The 16,033-nt window shown below is 48.0% G+C and overlaps 2 protein-coding genes across 2 annotated transcripts; both read left to right on the top strand.

Moving 5' to 3' along the window:
- The first annotated feature begins 153 nt into the window (after positions 1-153).
- LOC148900107 (uncharacterized) lies at positions 154-3,495 on the top strand. The gene is made up of 2 exons (XM_088991652.1): positions 154-891; positions 1,663-3,495. Exons 1-2 carry the CDS (start codon positions 546-548, stop codon positions 2,718-2,720), a joined length of 1,404 nt encoding a protein of 467 aa, XP_088847778.1. The 5' UTR covers positions 154-545; the 3' UTR covers positions 2,721-3,495.
- A 138-nt stretch (positions 3,496-3,633) lies between these two features.
- Positions 3,634-16,000, top strand: LOC148900106 (uncharacterized). The gene is given in 8 exon segments (XM_088992956.1): positions 3,634-5,526; positions 5,857-6,054; positions 7,406-8,245; positions 10,116-10,445; positions 10,532-10,552; positions 11,778-12,817; positions 14,565-14,979; positions 14,982-16,000. Coding segments are annotated over 7 exon segments (3,171 nt in total). The 5' UTR covers positions 3,634-5,526; positions 5,857-5,861; the 3' UTR covers positions 15,314-16,000.
- Positions 16,001-16,033: the final 33 nt, after the last annotated feature.

Below are 16,033 nucleotides of genomic sequence, written 5' to 3'. Positions count from 1 at the left end.
CCTGTACCGGAAGCGACAATAAACCAACGTAATGAATGTCAAAGACAATAAAGCCGCCATCTGCTGGTCAACTATGGGATAGCAGTTTTAGACATGTCTGTATAATAATAATAATAATAATAATAATAATAATAATAATACATTTGATTTCTAAGCGCCTTTCAAAACTCTCAAGGTCACTTTCCAATCACAGGAGTAGTGGCAGCCATGCGCCAGCGTTCACTCAACCCGGAAGTAACTCAAATCTAACGAGCAAGCTAACTAGAAAGCTAACTAGCAAACCAATAGATAGCTAATAGCTATCCAGCTAGTATAACAGCATTTACAATATGTATGTGTGATGCAAGCGGAGTCGGTCGGTCGCTCGCTCGGCGTCGTCTCGCCGACAGGTGGCAGCAACGTGGGAACTGCGCTCATTTGTTTGCCTTCGGAGGGCGAAGAAGAGCGAATCGCCGAAGAAGAAGGTGGCGGAAAGGCCTAGCGCGGCCCTGCCTGCGTCCAATTTTGCCGCTCGCGAGACTTCCTTATCCCCAAAGTTTCCGTTTATGCGGCGAGAACTTTTTTGTTGTTGTTGTTGCCTTCTTGTAATAAAGAGGCTTTGTGAAATTTCAAGGCCCGGACGCACTCGGAAGCTTCGGCGCTTTACTTGGCTGGTTCGCTTTCGACAAAGGCGGACGGGTCGCGCGCGTGCGCGTTGGCGACCAATCGTCAACATGTGCAAAGTGAGGATGCTGCGGGCCCTGGTCAACGAGCGGCTGAGCGCGGCCGTGGAAGAAATCTTTGCCGTGTTGGAAAGAACCGTCGGCGAGTACGAGGAGGAACTTTCTCGAAGCAAAGACGAAAATTTACGACAACGACTCCTGCTCGACGCGCTCCTCGCAAACGCGCCAGGTAGGTTCGGAAACGCGCTCAACCGATCAAATAGCGTGCGCGTTATCGACCCTCTCGTTTGGGGCACGATTGCGTGTAATAGTGATGTGTCGTTCGAGAACGAGCCGGATCTCTGAAGTGAACGAAGAGTCGCATTCCCCCCCTCTATTCCCCGCCCCCAGTCTTCGGTTACAGCCGCACGTGATTGGTCAAGATCCGTGGTAGAGGAGGGAGGGCGGAATTACAGACACACGCAGCAGTGAGAAGGGGGAGGGGTTAGAAAAACAGTTCAATGAAAGACATTTCTGAGAACTTAGAAGGAGCTGGGGGGGGAGTGCAGGTCGCATGCACTGTTTTGGAGCCATTTGAGCGGGTCACTGGGGATCAGTATAGACAGGTACAGTGGACAAATGTCATCACATTATGCTGTTATTATTCAATTATCATTTTTACTAGTCTGTATTATAGCATTATTAATATGAAAAGCAAATTAGTGACAGCTGATCATAAAACCAGTGGAACCACAGGGAAAGCTAAAGTTAGTGAATGCTCTATATAAAGTCATATAAATGAAAATATTAGATTTAGTGTATTTTTTTACATGAGTAATTTGTTTTTCACATAATTGTACATGATTTTTGGTAGTTAATTGAAGCAAAAAAAATGAGGAGCCATTTGAGAGCCAAAAGAGCCGGATCTTTTTAGTGAGCCGAGCCAAAAGAACCGGCTCTCTGAAAAGATCCGGAATTCCCATCGCTAACTTAAGTGTGTGTGTGTCGCCCCTTCCCGCAGACCTCCGCGGAGAAGGGGATCCCCCCCGGAAGCAGGAGGAGCGGGAGTGGGGCTCCGAGGGAGCCGAGCCACGGGAGCCCCCCTACACCAAAGAGGAAACCCCCCACCATGACTTTGAAGGGCCGCAACTTCCGGTCGTTCGCATCATCGTCAAGTGTGAAGAAGAAGAAGAAAAAGACCAAGCGGCCGAGTGGCGCCGGCAAAGTGAAGAGGAGCCCGGGAGTCAAGCGCCCCCTCACTCGGACGAAGAGGGCTCCGCCGAGGACGAAGACGGCTCCGTGGGGAGCTCCAGCTCACCGGCGGAGTGCCCCGAATGCGACAAAAGCTTTTCCCAGCGCAAAAAGTTGAAGAGGCACATGAAGTGCCACGCGGGGGGGAAAAAGGTGGGCCGCCCGGCGCGCCGCGCCCGCTTCTCGCCAAAGGAACACGGCATGGGCGACAGGCCCTTCTCGTGCTCGGCGTGCGGCATGACCTTCCGCTTCCGCTCCACCTTCGTCAACCACATGCGGACGCACACGGGCGAGAGGCCCTTCGCCTGCCAGACGTGCGGCGTGCGCTTCGCCGTGCGCTCATCGCTGCTGCGCCACATGCGCTCGCACACCGGCGAGAAACCCTTCTGCTGCTCCGTGTGCGGCAAGCGCTTCCCCCGCAAGACCAGCCTGAGGGAGCACACCCGGATCCACACTGGCGAGAAACCTTTCTCCTGCGCCGTATGCCGCGCCCGCTTCCGCTTCCACTCCAAGCTGGTCAACCACGCCCGCACGCACACGGGCGAGAGGCCCTTCACTTGCGGCGCCTGCGGCAAAAGCTTTGCGCAGAAGGAGCACCTGCGCCTCCACGCCGTCACGCACACGGGCGAGAAGCCCTTCCCCTGCTCCGTCTGCGGTCAGAGGTTCTCGGCCAAGAGCAGCCTGGTCACGCACACCCGGACGCACACGGGCGAGAGACCTTTCGGCTGTCCGCGATGCCCGCAACATTTTGCGTACAAGTACCAGCTGGAAAAACACCAATGCGACGCCGGCGAAAGCGGCGACGCGACGGCGCCCTCGGTCGAGTGATTTGGATTTCGTGGGGCTTTTGCGGCGCCGTTTCGTGCGAGTCGTGACCAACGGATTGGCCCGGCAGTGATACCTGAGTTTACGAACGCTTTAGCTAACGAACTTTACGCCTTACGAACGTTAAATTCACGAGAATATAATCTTGGCATACGACTAGTTTTCGGGAAACACACGGAGCGCCACACTGATTGATGTGTCGTTCGCAAACGAGCCGGTTCTCCTAACAAGGAGCTGAAAATGGCAGCCCACTTGACGAAGGTGGAAGTATACGCCGAAACATGTCAGGTAATTGAACATTTAAAGAACACTGAATCTGTTGTAAATTAGATATCAAGTAAACAGGATGAACTTAACACCACTATTTTTTCCCCTCTATTCCCGCGGGGGGGAGGGGGGGTTACAGAAACACACACGAAAGGGAGACGACAGAGCTTGAAACAAAAAAAAAGTAAATGGTGAGAAAATGGATAGAAAACAGTGAAATTTAGACTCGTTTCAACTTTATTGATCGTTCACCGCAAGGTTAAAATATCCCATCAATCAGGCTCCACAAATAACGCGCACAAGCCATCTGTACAATTTGAAGAGAACATCCAAGCAAGGGAACCAGCTATTAATGAAGTTTCTAGTGTGTCTGCTTGCATCTGTTTCTGTTGCGATATCACAACTTTCAAGATGTACAACCCAGAGCTCCTTGAGACACTTGATGCAAAAAGCTATCCATTCCATCAAGCCATCAACGACCATCACAAAGGCCAATAAAACCACTTTATTATACGGTACATTTTATTTCTTTAATTACAATACAATAGCACATTTATTATACATAAAATAAGGTATATTGCGTGTTGTTTTAAGGCACAGGTGTCAAAGTCAAGGCCCGCGGGCCAAATCCGGCCCGCCACATTTTTTTTCGGCCCGCGAAAGCTAATCAAACTGATGATTGCTAAAATCTGAGCCAAAATTTCATATTTTTGGATGTCAACCACAATAAAAGTAATTATTCTTGACTTCAGATTTGAAAACGAGTTATTCATTAATTTGCTGTGTGCTCTATATGTAATATTTGAAGGGATTTAAACATTCTAATGGGTTCCCCAAATTCATAACAGCCCTCGAGAGGAAATCATAACTACAATGTGGCCCGCGGCAAAAAAATGACTTTGACACCCCTGTTTTAAGGCTTATTTAGTTGAAAATTATGTTTTATGGGGACCTGTGAACGGATTATTCTCATTTTAATGGTTTCCTATGGGAAAGTAATGTTTGGCAGACACAACTTAATGGGAACCAATTATGTTCATAAGCCAAGGTATCACTGTATTTGCAACTGTGTTGACCTGTCATTGAAAAGAAAAAAAAAATAAGGGGTGTCAAAGTCATTTTTTTTGTCACATTGTAGTGATGGTTTGAATTTGGTTAAGCCATTAGAATGTTTCATCACCTCCACATATTACATCAGAGCGCACAACAAATTTACGAAGAACTAATACAATGGGACCTCGGTTTTCGAACGCCTCACTGTCCGAACAAAAAATGCGAGAAATTCTTGCTTCGTAGTTCAAACAAAAATCGGAGTTTGAACGCCGGTACGACGCGAGGGTGGGATGCTGAGCGGCGTACGGGTGTTGATCGCTCTCTTTGTGACCAACTGTGTCACGTTCCGATGGCGACAGTGGCAGCTGACGAGTCGGAACGTTAATTGTTGGGGAGGATCGCTAAGCAGGTGACAGAGACGTTGGTGCTGGCAGATGATTTATTAACAAAAGGCGCGATAACACGGACCCTCGGGCGAAGCAACTCTCGTACCGGTAGCAGTTCAAGGCACGGGCGAGGTGCGAGGCGTAGTATCTTCCGACGCTGGGTGAGTGCTAGCGTCTGGTTTAAATGTCCAAATGTCTGTGATGAGGGAATTGACAGCAGCTAGCGGACGTCGGGAGCGGAGGCCCCGCCCAGCTGTCAACTCGCTCGTGAGAAACTTGTCGCTGCGTTTTACTCTCGCGTTTAATATAGGTGTACGAAGTGTTTTAGCCCCTAATCATGCCTCTAAAGAAAATCAGTGCAAGCAGCAAAGCTGCTACAAGTGAAAAAAGAAAAGTAGTGCGTACAACTATTGCATTTAAGAAAGAAATAATCACAAAATATGAAGGAGGTGTGCGAGTGTCTGATCTGGCGAAATCTACGATCAGTACGATACTAAAGAATAAGGAGACTGTGAAATCCTATTCATAATTCTTTTCTTTATCCTTTTTTTATTTTTACATGTTCATGTTAGCGTAATCTTTCGTACGGAAGATTACGATCACGCACGCAACATACAATTAGCCTGGGTTACATTTGTTATTTGTGTCTGCCATTTTGCTTAACATTTTCTGAGATATACATTGCTTTTTATATGTTGGTCAGCATTTTAATGTGCAATTTCGTGCCTAAAATAATGTATAAAATACTAAAAAGGTAAACATTCAGGGTGTTGGAACGGATTAAAATGATTTACGTTATTTGTAATGGGAAAAAAGATTTCGGTGTTTGGACAAATCGCTTTTCGAACAGGGGTCTGGAATGGATTATGGTCGAGAACCGAGGTTCCACTGTATTCAAATTAAAAGTAAAGAATGATCGATATTGTGGTTTACATATATGACAATTTGAAATTTTGGTTGGGACTTTAGCTAGCATCATGTCACTTGACACGCTTGTTTGGCTTTGGCGGGTTGAATATAAAGACATGGTGGGCTTGACTTTGACACCAGTGACGTGGGGGTTTAGCCAGGAGAGCTAGCTAGCTTAATCGCTAGCTCGAGAGGTGAGCCTGGTTTGTTTTCACGCGGGCGAAATAAAGTGAGGTGGCGAGCCTTGACTTTGACAGCTGTGGATTTAAAGAACATATTTTGATGATCCTTTTGGGGCAAGGTCGAAGAAAAAAGCAGCGATGTCCGAAAATGTCGCCTCCGGGGGTTCGGTGAAGGTTTTTGCCATAAAATGGTGGGCGTTTGCGCATGCGCAGTGAGCGCAAGGCGTCTCGTGGTCACCAGCTAGCTTGGAGCTTGTTAGCCGCAAACAAAGCGTCCATTCGTCTGTCGTTCTCTCATTTTTTGGTGTCCTTCTGACGTTGGTGGTTGTCGTCGTCCTCCAGGCAACATGTTTAAAGTTCAGATGATGCGAGCCTTGGTCCAGGAGCGCCTGAGTGCGGCCGTGGAAGAGGTCTTTGCCGTGTTGGAAAGAACCATCGGCGAGTACGAGGAGGAGCTCTGTCGAAGCAAAGAGGAGAACCGGCGACAGCGTCAACTCCTCGACGACCTTTCCAAACCTCGCGCGGACGCAAGCACGACAGGTGGCTTCACTTTCCTCGCCTCGTAGCTCGGCGCTAGCCCGAGCGTTAGCTTGAGCGTTCGCCGGAGCGCATTAGCTTGAGCGTTAGCTTTAGCGTTTACCGGAGCGCGTTAGCTTGAGCGGTCGCCGGAGCGCGTTAGCTTGAGTGTTAGCCCTACCGTTAGCTTGAGTGTTAGCCCTACCGTTAGCTTGAGCGTTAGCCCTAGCGTTAGCACGATGAGGAAATTTAGGCTGGGTTTATTTCTAATGTCGTAGTGGTCCTCCAATTTTTGAGTTTAGATTGTGGAATATTACACAATAGTTGCGTTGGCATCATATTAAAACGTTGTTTCTATTTGCGATGCATATTTTTCGGACTGGTGTGACATCAAATCCAGGCACGTGCAGATACCTTGGCTTACGAACTTAATTGGTTCGCAGAAAGTGTGTGTAAGGCGAAAAGTGTGTATTCCAAACATTAATTTCCCAGATGAAACCATTAAAATGAGAATAATCGGTTCCCAGGTCCCCATAAAACATAATTTTCAACTAAATAAGCCTTAAATGTACACACAATATACCTTATTATATGTATAATGAATGTGCTATGGTATTGTAATTAAAGAAATACATTACTGTATAATAAAGTCGTTTTATTGGCCTTTGTGATGGTCGTTGATGGCTTGACGGAATGGATAGCTTTTTGCATCAAGTGTCTCAAGGAGCTCCGGGTTGTACATCTTGGAAGTTGTGATATTGCAACAGATGCAGGCAGACACACTAAAAACTTCATTAATAGCTGATTCCCTCGCTTGTATGTTCGCTTCAAATTGTACAGATAGCTTGTGCGGGTTATTTGTAGAGCCTGAATGATGGGATATTTTAACCTTTCAGTTTACACTCTGCCTTTGAACCATCGATAAAGTTGAAACGAGTGCAAATTTCACTGTGTTTTCTATCCATTTTCTCACCATTTCACTTTTGTTTTTTTTTTGTTTCAAGCTCTGTCATCTCCCTTTTGTGTGTGGATCTTGACCAATCACGTGCGGCTTTAACCGAAGACTGGGGGCGGGGAATAGAGGACAAATAAAAAGTCGACTGCCATTTTCAGCTCCTCGTTACGAGAATCGGCTCGTTCGCGAATGACACATCACTCATGTGTGTTTCCCGAAAAATAGTCGGTATGCCAACATTATATTCTTGCAAATGTAACGTTCGTAAGTTTGTGCGCTAAAGCGTTTGTAAGCTGTGGTATCACTGTACACCGAATCAACTTGTGTGGGCCTTTTGTGCACATTTTTGGGGAAAAACATGGAAAAAAAAAAAGATTCCTCCAATTAATATTTAACATATTTGCTCTTTTTCTTTCACAGGTGATGGCGCTGTTTCATCAAGGCCAATCGAGTGTCGTCAAAACAGCTTTGTGCAACAGCCGTCCCCCCGCCTGAAGGAGGAGGCAGAGCAACCGGACAAGGACGACGACGACCTCGGCAAACCGGCAGTGACGCGCGTTATCGTCAAAAGCGAAATCGAAGAGCGAGCTGAAAGCCAGGTGGCGACGGCGGCGGCGACGGGCGACGCCGCCGCCAACGGGCCCTTTGCGTGTCCTCGCTGCGACAAAACCTACACCAGTCAAAGACGTTTGAAAAGACACGCCGAGAGTCACGGCGACGGGGAGGCGGATTTCTCCTGCTCCACCTGCAACGTGACCTTCAAGTTCCGCTCCACCTTCCTGGGCCACATGCGGAAGCATTCGGGCGGCCAGACGTTGACTTGCGGCGTATGCGGCGCCACCTTCCGCTTCCGCTCCACCTTGACCAACCACATGCGCTCGCACACGGGCGAGAAGCCCTTCGCCTGTCAGGTGTGCCACGCCAGCTTCAGCGTCCATTCGTCGCTTCTCAGGCACGCCCGGCTGCACACGGGCGAGAAACGCTTCGCCTGCTCCTTTTGCGGCAAAAGATTCCCCCGCAACGCCAGCCTGGTGGAGCACGTGAGGATCCACACCGGAGAGAAGCCGCTTTTGTGCCACGTCTGCCACATGAGCTTCAGGTTTCATTCCAAGTTGGTCAAACATATGAGGAGTCACAAGGACGATGCCGTCGCCGCCAACGCCGCTTTCGATTGTCCCGCCTGCGGACAAAAGTTCCATTCCAGGCTGCGGCTGGACAAACACGTGTGCTCCGCCGCCGCCGCTCAAGCACCCTTCCATCTCTAGATTTGGACAGTCTGCGCCTGGCTGACTGGCTGGATGGATTAATGCATGGCTTGAGGAGCCCGCGATAAGAAGAAAGGAGCGTCTGTGGAACTGTCGCGGCTCGGAATTGAAGCGGATTTATGTGGGACAGGAGATTTTTTTTTCGTCAATGGCTGCATGTTTGCTTTCAACATTTAGCTTGTAGTCGACGTGCACTTTCCACCATGATGTCCCTGGTGAAGAGACGCTTTGATCCTCTTTACTTTCATCTGGAACTGCTTCATGTCACAAAGAGGGTACAGCATGTGCTGAAGAATGAAGGACTCTGTGTCTTTGTTTTGTCATATTTGTTATTTAGGTTTTCTTTTTTTTTCAAAATGGTGCTGCGAGAGTGGCTGCCTTTCCAGCAGCTCCTGTATTTTGTTTTTCTACTTCTTTCTTTCCTTTCCTCTTCCTTTCATCACTTTGCTGCTGTGAAATGTAAATTTCTCCACTGTGAGACTAACAAAGGCAAATCCAATCACCAAAACAAAAATGGTGCTTGACCCTATTTTTTTGCCTTGGAACGTTGACAATTGTTTGTGCGTGTGCGTCATTCAATAAAGGTTTTTCAATTTGGAGCCAAGGTTTGTCATAATAATAATAATAATGCATTTTATTTATAAGTCTCAATGTCATTTTACAGTCACAGCGGCAACCAAACGCCCAGAGTTCACCCAATCTGGAAGTAACTCAAATAGATAGAAAGCTAGCTAGTGAGCTAATATATCGCTAATAGATTGTTCGCTAGATAGCTAATAAATAGCTAGCTAGATAGCCAGTGAGCTAGCTCATAGATTACATCAGCTCACTAAACAATTCATTGGGAACCCCCAGCACAATAATAATTATCACGATACATTCCATTTCTAAGCGCCTTTCAATACTCAAGGTCACAGGATAGGTTTTTTTCTGTGGGTGAGCAGCGGCAGCCATATGGGTCAGCGTTCACTCAACCCGGAAGTAACTCAAATAAATACAAAGCTAGCTAATAGCTAGCTAGCTCGATAGATACAGTCCTATAGCTAATAGATATGTAGCTAGCTAGATAGCTGGCCATCTCGCCAGACAGCTAATAGATATTTAGCTAGTCAGCTAGCTAATAGATAGCTAATTAAAATCATGTGACTGTAAAGTGTCCCTGAGAGTTTTGAAAGGCGCTTAGAAATTAAATATAGTATAATTGATAGCTAATAAATAGCAAATAGATAGCTAGCTAGGTGGACAGCTAGATGATAATAATAATATATTTGATAGCGAACTAGATAGATAGCCGGACATCCATATAGCTCAAGTGAACTGCCAGTGTACACGAATTAAAGCATCCACCCATCCGTTATCCTTGCCGCAGGGGTGTCATCTTTTGGCTAGTAGTCAGGGGACACCCTGAACAGGGGACAATCGGGGACAATTTAGTCTTCAAATAGCCTGAATGTGGGATAAAACTCACATAGGTCCAGGCAGTGCTTGCAAACTCCACACAGGTAGGCCGAACATTATTAGCGTTTGCTCAGGCATTTTTTTTCTGTACGTTCTTTTTTATCCTGAAAAAAAAAACAGTGATAATCAAATCGCGAAGTAGCAAGGGATTACTGTAAAGTATTGCAAGCATGTTGAAAATGACGGGTGAATGTTGCGACCGGGGAAGCGTTGAAATGCGTTTTTTTGTAAAATAACCGCCAGGTGGCTGCCGTGAGCCAAAGAGCCGATTTGGGGGCCTCGTACGCGAAGAAGAAGAAGATGAGGCGGAGGGAACGCGACGAACAAGTCCAATTAGCCTCACGCTGCTAAACGGAACCGAATTTAGTGGTAGAAAAGTCCCCCTTTTTTCTTGACTACTTTCCTCTGATATTGTTTTTGGTCTGCAATTAGCGTCTTGTTCATCCAAGCGAGACACGAGACTGCGAATTCTCGCGAGGACTTTGCGGCGACCCCCGCTAGCTCGTTTAGCCCGCTAAGCTACGAACAAAGAGCGGCGTCTTGCGGTTTTGCCACCATGTGTAAAGTGAAAATGTTGCGGGCTCTGGTCAACCAGCGGCTCAACGCGGCCGTGGAGGAAATCTTCGTGGTGTTGGAGAAGACCATCAGTGAGTACGAGGACGAACTTTCGCGAACAAAAGAGGAGAACCTGCGACAACGGCAACTTTTGGACGCGCTCATGGAGGCGAGCGCGGCAGGTGGGTTTTCCCAATTCCCGCTCGTCGCATCCGGGCATTTTGCTCACAACATGTCAACACTTTGCTTGCTCTCTTTCTTCTTCTAGTGGGAGAGACGTTGGCTTCAGGTGAGCATTCTTGGTTACGCACTCCCTAGCACCCTGCCCACCACATTTTACCCTCCGCACCCTACCCACCACCTTTTCCAGGGTTGCCACGAACTCTCTAAACTAAGCCTTGATTAGTGTCCTGTATACTTTTTGGTCACGTCTTTTCTATGATGATACTAGTGCAGCGTGTTCTATTGGAGTCAAATGTTCTACACACAATGAATTCCACTGCTGAAAAGGATGCCTTGACCCTCTACTCTTTCATCTACAACTACTTCATGTCACAAAGAGGGTACAGCAAGTGCTGAAGAATGATGATAATAATAATAATCCATTTCATTTCGAAGCGCCTTTCAAAACTCTCAAGGTAACTTTACAGTCACAAGATAAGTTTTTCTGTGGGTGAGCAGCGGCAGCCACACGCGCCAGCGTTCACTCAACCCGAAAATAACTCAAATAGACAGAAAACTAGCTAGCTAATAGAAAGCTACTAATAATAATATAGTATTTATAAGTGCCGTTCAAAACTCTCAAGGACATAGCTAATAGCTAGGTAGCTTCACATTATATTACCTAGCACATTCAAGTAGCTAGCTAAGAGATAGCTACTAATAATCATACATTGTATTTATAAGCGCCGTTCAAAACTGAAGGACATAGCTAATAGAAAGCTAGCTAGCTTTACATTACAATTACATTACTTTACAATGAATAATTTTTGTTTTTATTTTGACTTCAAGACGGCGCCGCGAGAGTGGCTGCCTTTCCAGCAGCTCCTGTATTTTGTTTTTCTACTTCTTTCTTTCCTTTCCTCTTCCTTTCATCACTTAGCTGCTGTGTTACTTCCGGGTAGAGTGGACGCTGGCGTGAATGGCTGCCGCTGCTCACCCGCACAAAGAAATCCTGTGACTGTGTCCTTGAGAGTTTTGAAAGGCACTTAGAAATTAAATTTATTATGATTATTGTTGTTATCATTATTGTCACTATTATTATCACTATTATCATCGCTATTATTATCACTATTTTTATCACTATTATTATTACTATTATTATCATTATTATTATTATAATGACTATGATGATGATTATTATGATGTTTATGATGACGATGATGATTATTTTATTATTATGATTATTATTATTATGATGATGATGACATACTTGGCCAATAAAGACAATTCTGGACAAAAAGCAAGGAAAGAAAGGTTGTGAAGAAGGTGTTTGCCTTTTCGGGTCCCCGCAGACGTCAGTCAAGACGATGACGATGACGACGCCCCGGAGCAGCGGGCCTGGAGCTCCGGGGGGGAGGAGCAAGAGGAGCGGGTGGAACCCCAGCCGAGCCGCACCAAAGAGCGCCGAGTGCGCCATCGGGACGCCGCCGCTGACCAGCAGGAGGAGGCGCAGCCTGCCACTCCCGCTGCCCCCGCGCCGCCGCCCAAGGGCGACACGCCTGACGGAGCTAAAAAAGGGGGCGGTCCCTCGGCCCCCCGGGGGTATCCTCCGGGTGGCTACACCCCGGGGGTCTACCCCCCGGATCACGCCCGCTTGGACGCCAAGCACTTCAAGTGCTCCCTGTGCGACTCTGCCTTTTTCAAGATGTCCGACCTGCAGCGGCACATGATGATCCACTCGGGAGAGAAACCGTTCAGCTGCAACGTGTGCCCCAAGCGCTTCATCCGCAAGGCGCACCTGGTGTACCACATGAGGACGCACACGGGCGAGAAACCCTTCGCCTGCACCTTCTGCGCCAAGCGCTTCTCGCTGAAAGGCAACCTGATGCGCCACACCCGCAAGCACACGGGCGAGAAGCCCTTCAAGTGCGGCCAGTGCGACGCCGGCTTCGGCGTGCGCCCCGCCCTCATCCAGCACCTGCGCACGCATGCCACCGACAAGGCCTTCAAATGCTCCTTCTGCGCCGAGGGCTTCGCTCAGCGCGCTCAGCTGATGGCACACACCCGCGTCCACACTGGAGAGAAACCTTTTTCCTGCCGCGTCTGCGGAAAGAAATTCTCCGTCAGGGGGACGCTCGACGCGCACGCGCGCACCCACGGCGACCCCAAGCCGTCCGGGGGTGCTCGAAACCCTCCGCCGGCGACCCCAAGCCATCCGGGGGCGACTCGAAACCCTCCGCCGGCAACCCCAACCCCTCGCGCGAGCACGGACCCGACAAAGGCTCGGGCGGCAGCGGCGCTCAAGCGGACTTTGACGCTTTTTGTACAGCAAAATAGATTCCTGCTGCAGACGCTTTGTCACCCGCGGATGGAGAGACCGACGCACCACCCACCCGAATAAAAGCCGATGAAACCGTCTGTGTTTGTGTTCATCTTGGTGGTCGATTGAACATTTTGACGTTTTTTTTTTTTTCCAACATTTAAAAAAAAATGACGTTTTTTTCAATAATAACAATCCATTTCATTTCTAAGCACCTTTCAAAACTCTCAAGGTCACTTTACAGTCACAGACAAGCATAGGTACTATGATACTGTAAATAAAATATAATCACAAATACAATACACTCAATAAAATACAGTTATAAATAGAAACAAGAGAAAGAGCTACACAGAAAATGCGATTTTAAATAGATGGTATGTGAGATGGGATTTGAAGGTGGGTAGAGAATCCATGTTACCAATGTTGGGAGGATGTGAGTTTGGGGCCAGAGCAGCTGAAAGCCCTGTCCCCCATCGTGCTGAGACGGGCAGGTAGGGGCACACAGAGGTGGAGGGAGGAAGAGGATCTGAGCGAATAGACATTTGAAGAAGGTCAGATAGGTATGGGGGGCAAGGTTATGGATAGCGTTAAATGTATAAAGAAGAAATGATTTATTATAGAATTCTGACTTCAAAGTAAGAATGATGACTTTGCTTTCATAATTCAGAATTTAAAGTGAGAATTATAACTTTAAATTCCGACTTTAAAGTCAAAATTCTGAGAATAAAGTGATAATTTGCCAACCATATTTTTTTCTTCAGTGGCCCTCATCCTCTTCCGTTGTGGGAGAGTCTGGGCATAATCCCTTTTATTTTAGAAAACGGAAGTAAAGTGTTGCTTGATGAAGTAGCCGTGCCGACACGGAAGCCGTCCTCCAATGGAATCGCGCAATGGAGAAGAACCCGGAAGTGAGCCAGTGAGCGCCGTTCCTACAACGTGCGCGAGACGAGCTAGTGCGTGATCGACGTGACTTGACGTGCGCCCGTCGTTGCGTTGCTTCGTTTTGGTGTCGCGCGCTTAAATTTAATAATTAAATGTATTATTATTATACATTTAAGGTGGGAGGGGGGGCGCTGGGCTCTCGTCTTGGAGGCGTCTCCGGCTACTTTAGCGTGTTAGCTCGGCACAAAGGGCGGCGGCATTTAGCGGACGCCGAGGAGGAACTTTGGCAGCGACCGGCGACCCGACCCTCCCCCCATAACAGCTGGACTCGGCGATGGATTCTCCCGCGCAAGGTGGTCGGCAACGCCGCTCTTGCGCCTTCTTCCCTTCGAAGGATAAGCGTTTCTGTGGGTGAGTAGCGGCAGCCACACGCGCCAGCGTTCACTCAACCTGGAATAACTCAAAAAGATAGAAAGCTAGCTACCTAGCTAATAGATAGCTGGACAGCTAATAGACAGCTACTGGCTAGCTAGCTAGATAGCTTATATGTTTCCTGACTCAAATAGCTAGGTAGCTAGCTATATAGCTAATAGATAGAAAGCTAGCTAGATCGCTAATATTATATATAAATTGTCCAGGTCATGTAGGGGGGAAAAAGGCACACCTGTACGGCTGCGGCGGTGCGCTAAGTGAGCCTAGCTACGCTCTGTCAATCAATTCTTATTTGGCCACCCAAGCCCAAAGTGTCTGCGCCACTTGACAAAAGCTCGTTTGCAGGCCAAGGTTGCGCAAGCCAACGGCAAACGGACAGCACCGTTTTTGACCGCTTGTTTTCTTGCCTCCCCGCCCCACGTCAAGCAAGAACAGGAGGAAGTGGACGTCAGCGAGGCAGCGGCGGACCCCGCCCACTTCCCGCTGATCCGAGTCGTCGTGAAAGATAAATATGAGCGACAGGAAGAAGGCGAGCTGCAGCCAGATCGGAGCCCCCTCGGAGACCCTGCAGCCTTCGGATGCCGCCAGCGCCGAGCACGTCTTCGTCTGCCCGTTTTGCGGCAAAAGCTTCAACCGGCAGGAGCACTTGGTGGGCCAAGCGGCGGTCCACGGCGGGGAAAGACCCTTCCCCTGCTGCGTGTGCGGCGAACGCTTCTCGCAGAAGGTCAACCTGAGCACGCACATGAGGACGCACACGGGGGAGAAACCCTTCTCCTGCTCGCTGTGCGGCAACAATTTCTCCCAGAAGGGAAACCTGACCAAGCACGTGCGGACGCACACGGGGGAGACACCCTACCCATGCTCGCTGTGCAGCGAACGCTTCTCGCAGAAGGGCAACCTGACGATCCACACCAGGACGCACATGGGGAGAAACCCTTTGCCTGCTCGCTGTGTGGCAAAACCTTTGCCCTGAAGGGCAGTTTGGGGAAGCACGTGTGCACGCACACCGGTGAGAAACCTTTCACCTGCTCCATGTGCGGCGAGACCTTTGCGCAGAAAGGCAATTTGAACATCCATGCCAGGAAGCACGCAGAGGGAAAGCCACACGCGTCCAGAGAAATCGGCGAGTCAGCCCGGCAAGCACAAATGAAGGCGGCGGGAACCTCGACCAAAAACTCGACCAAAGACCTGCAATTGACCAGAGACGGACGGACAAGAGCGCAATACGGGAGGGAGGCAGCGCTTTTCTCCTAAGATTCAAACATTGATACAGACGGACCTCAACTTACGAACACGTTATCTATCCAGCTAGCTGACTATCTATTAGCTGGCTATCTATTAGCTGGCTATCTATTAGCTAGCTAGCTGGCTTACTATCCATCAGCTATGTATTAGCTAGCTAGCTTTCTATCTATTTGAGTTACTTCCGGGTTGAGTGAACGCTGGGGCGTGTGGCTGCCACTGCTCACCCACAGAAAAACTGATCATGTGACTGTAAAGTGACCATGAGAGTTTTGAAAGGTGCTTAGAAATAAAATGTATTATTATTATTATTATTATTTGAATTTTACAGAGACTTAAAAAAGGAAGTGGCGCAAATAGATGCTTGTTTTGAATAATAAGTAAAAATATGTAAAAGAGTTAAAAAATGTTTTTTTTTTTTTTTTTGACAAATTGAATGGACTTGATCCGGTTGTTTGATTTGTAGACGTGTAGAACGCGTCATCTTCAGCGGCAAAGGTGCAAAACTAAACGTGTCCTTTTGGGGGCGGCATTGAGTAATGGCGGATAATGCTGGCTGACATCTCAGTCCGAAGAAGAAAAGGGCGGAAGCTGGCTGCGCTTGATAACCGAGCCAAAAAATGAAATCGTGTCACGTTTCATTCATTAAATGAATAATAATAAGAAGAATACATTTCATTTATAAGTGCCTTTCAAAACTCTCAAGATCACTTTACAGCCACAGGATCAGTT

Source organism: Hippocampus bargibanti, linkage group LG03, assembly GCF_051943395.1.
Source record: "Hippocampus bargibanti isolate YZ-2025 linkage group LG03, ASM5194339v1, whole genome shotgun sequence".
NCBI classification, from domain to species: domain Eukaryota; kingdom Metazoa; phylum Chordata; class Actinopteri; order Syngnathiformes; family Syngnathidae; genus Hippocampus; species Hippocampus bargibanti.
This window is presented reverse-complemented; position numbering and strand designations above follow the sequence as displayed.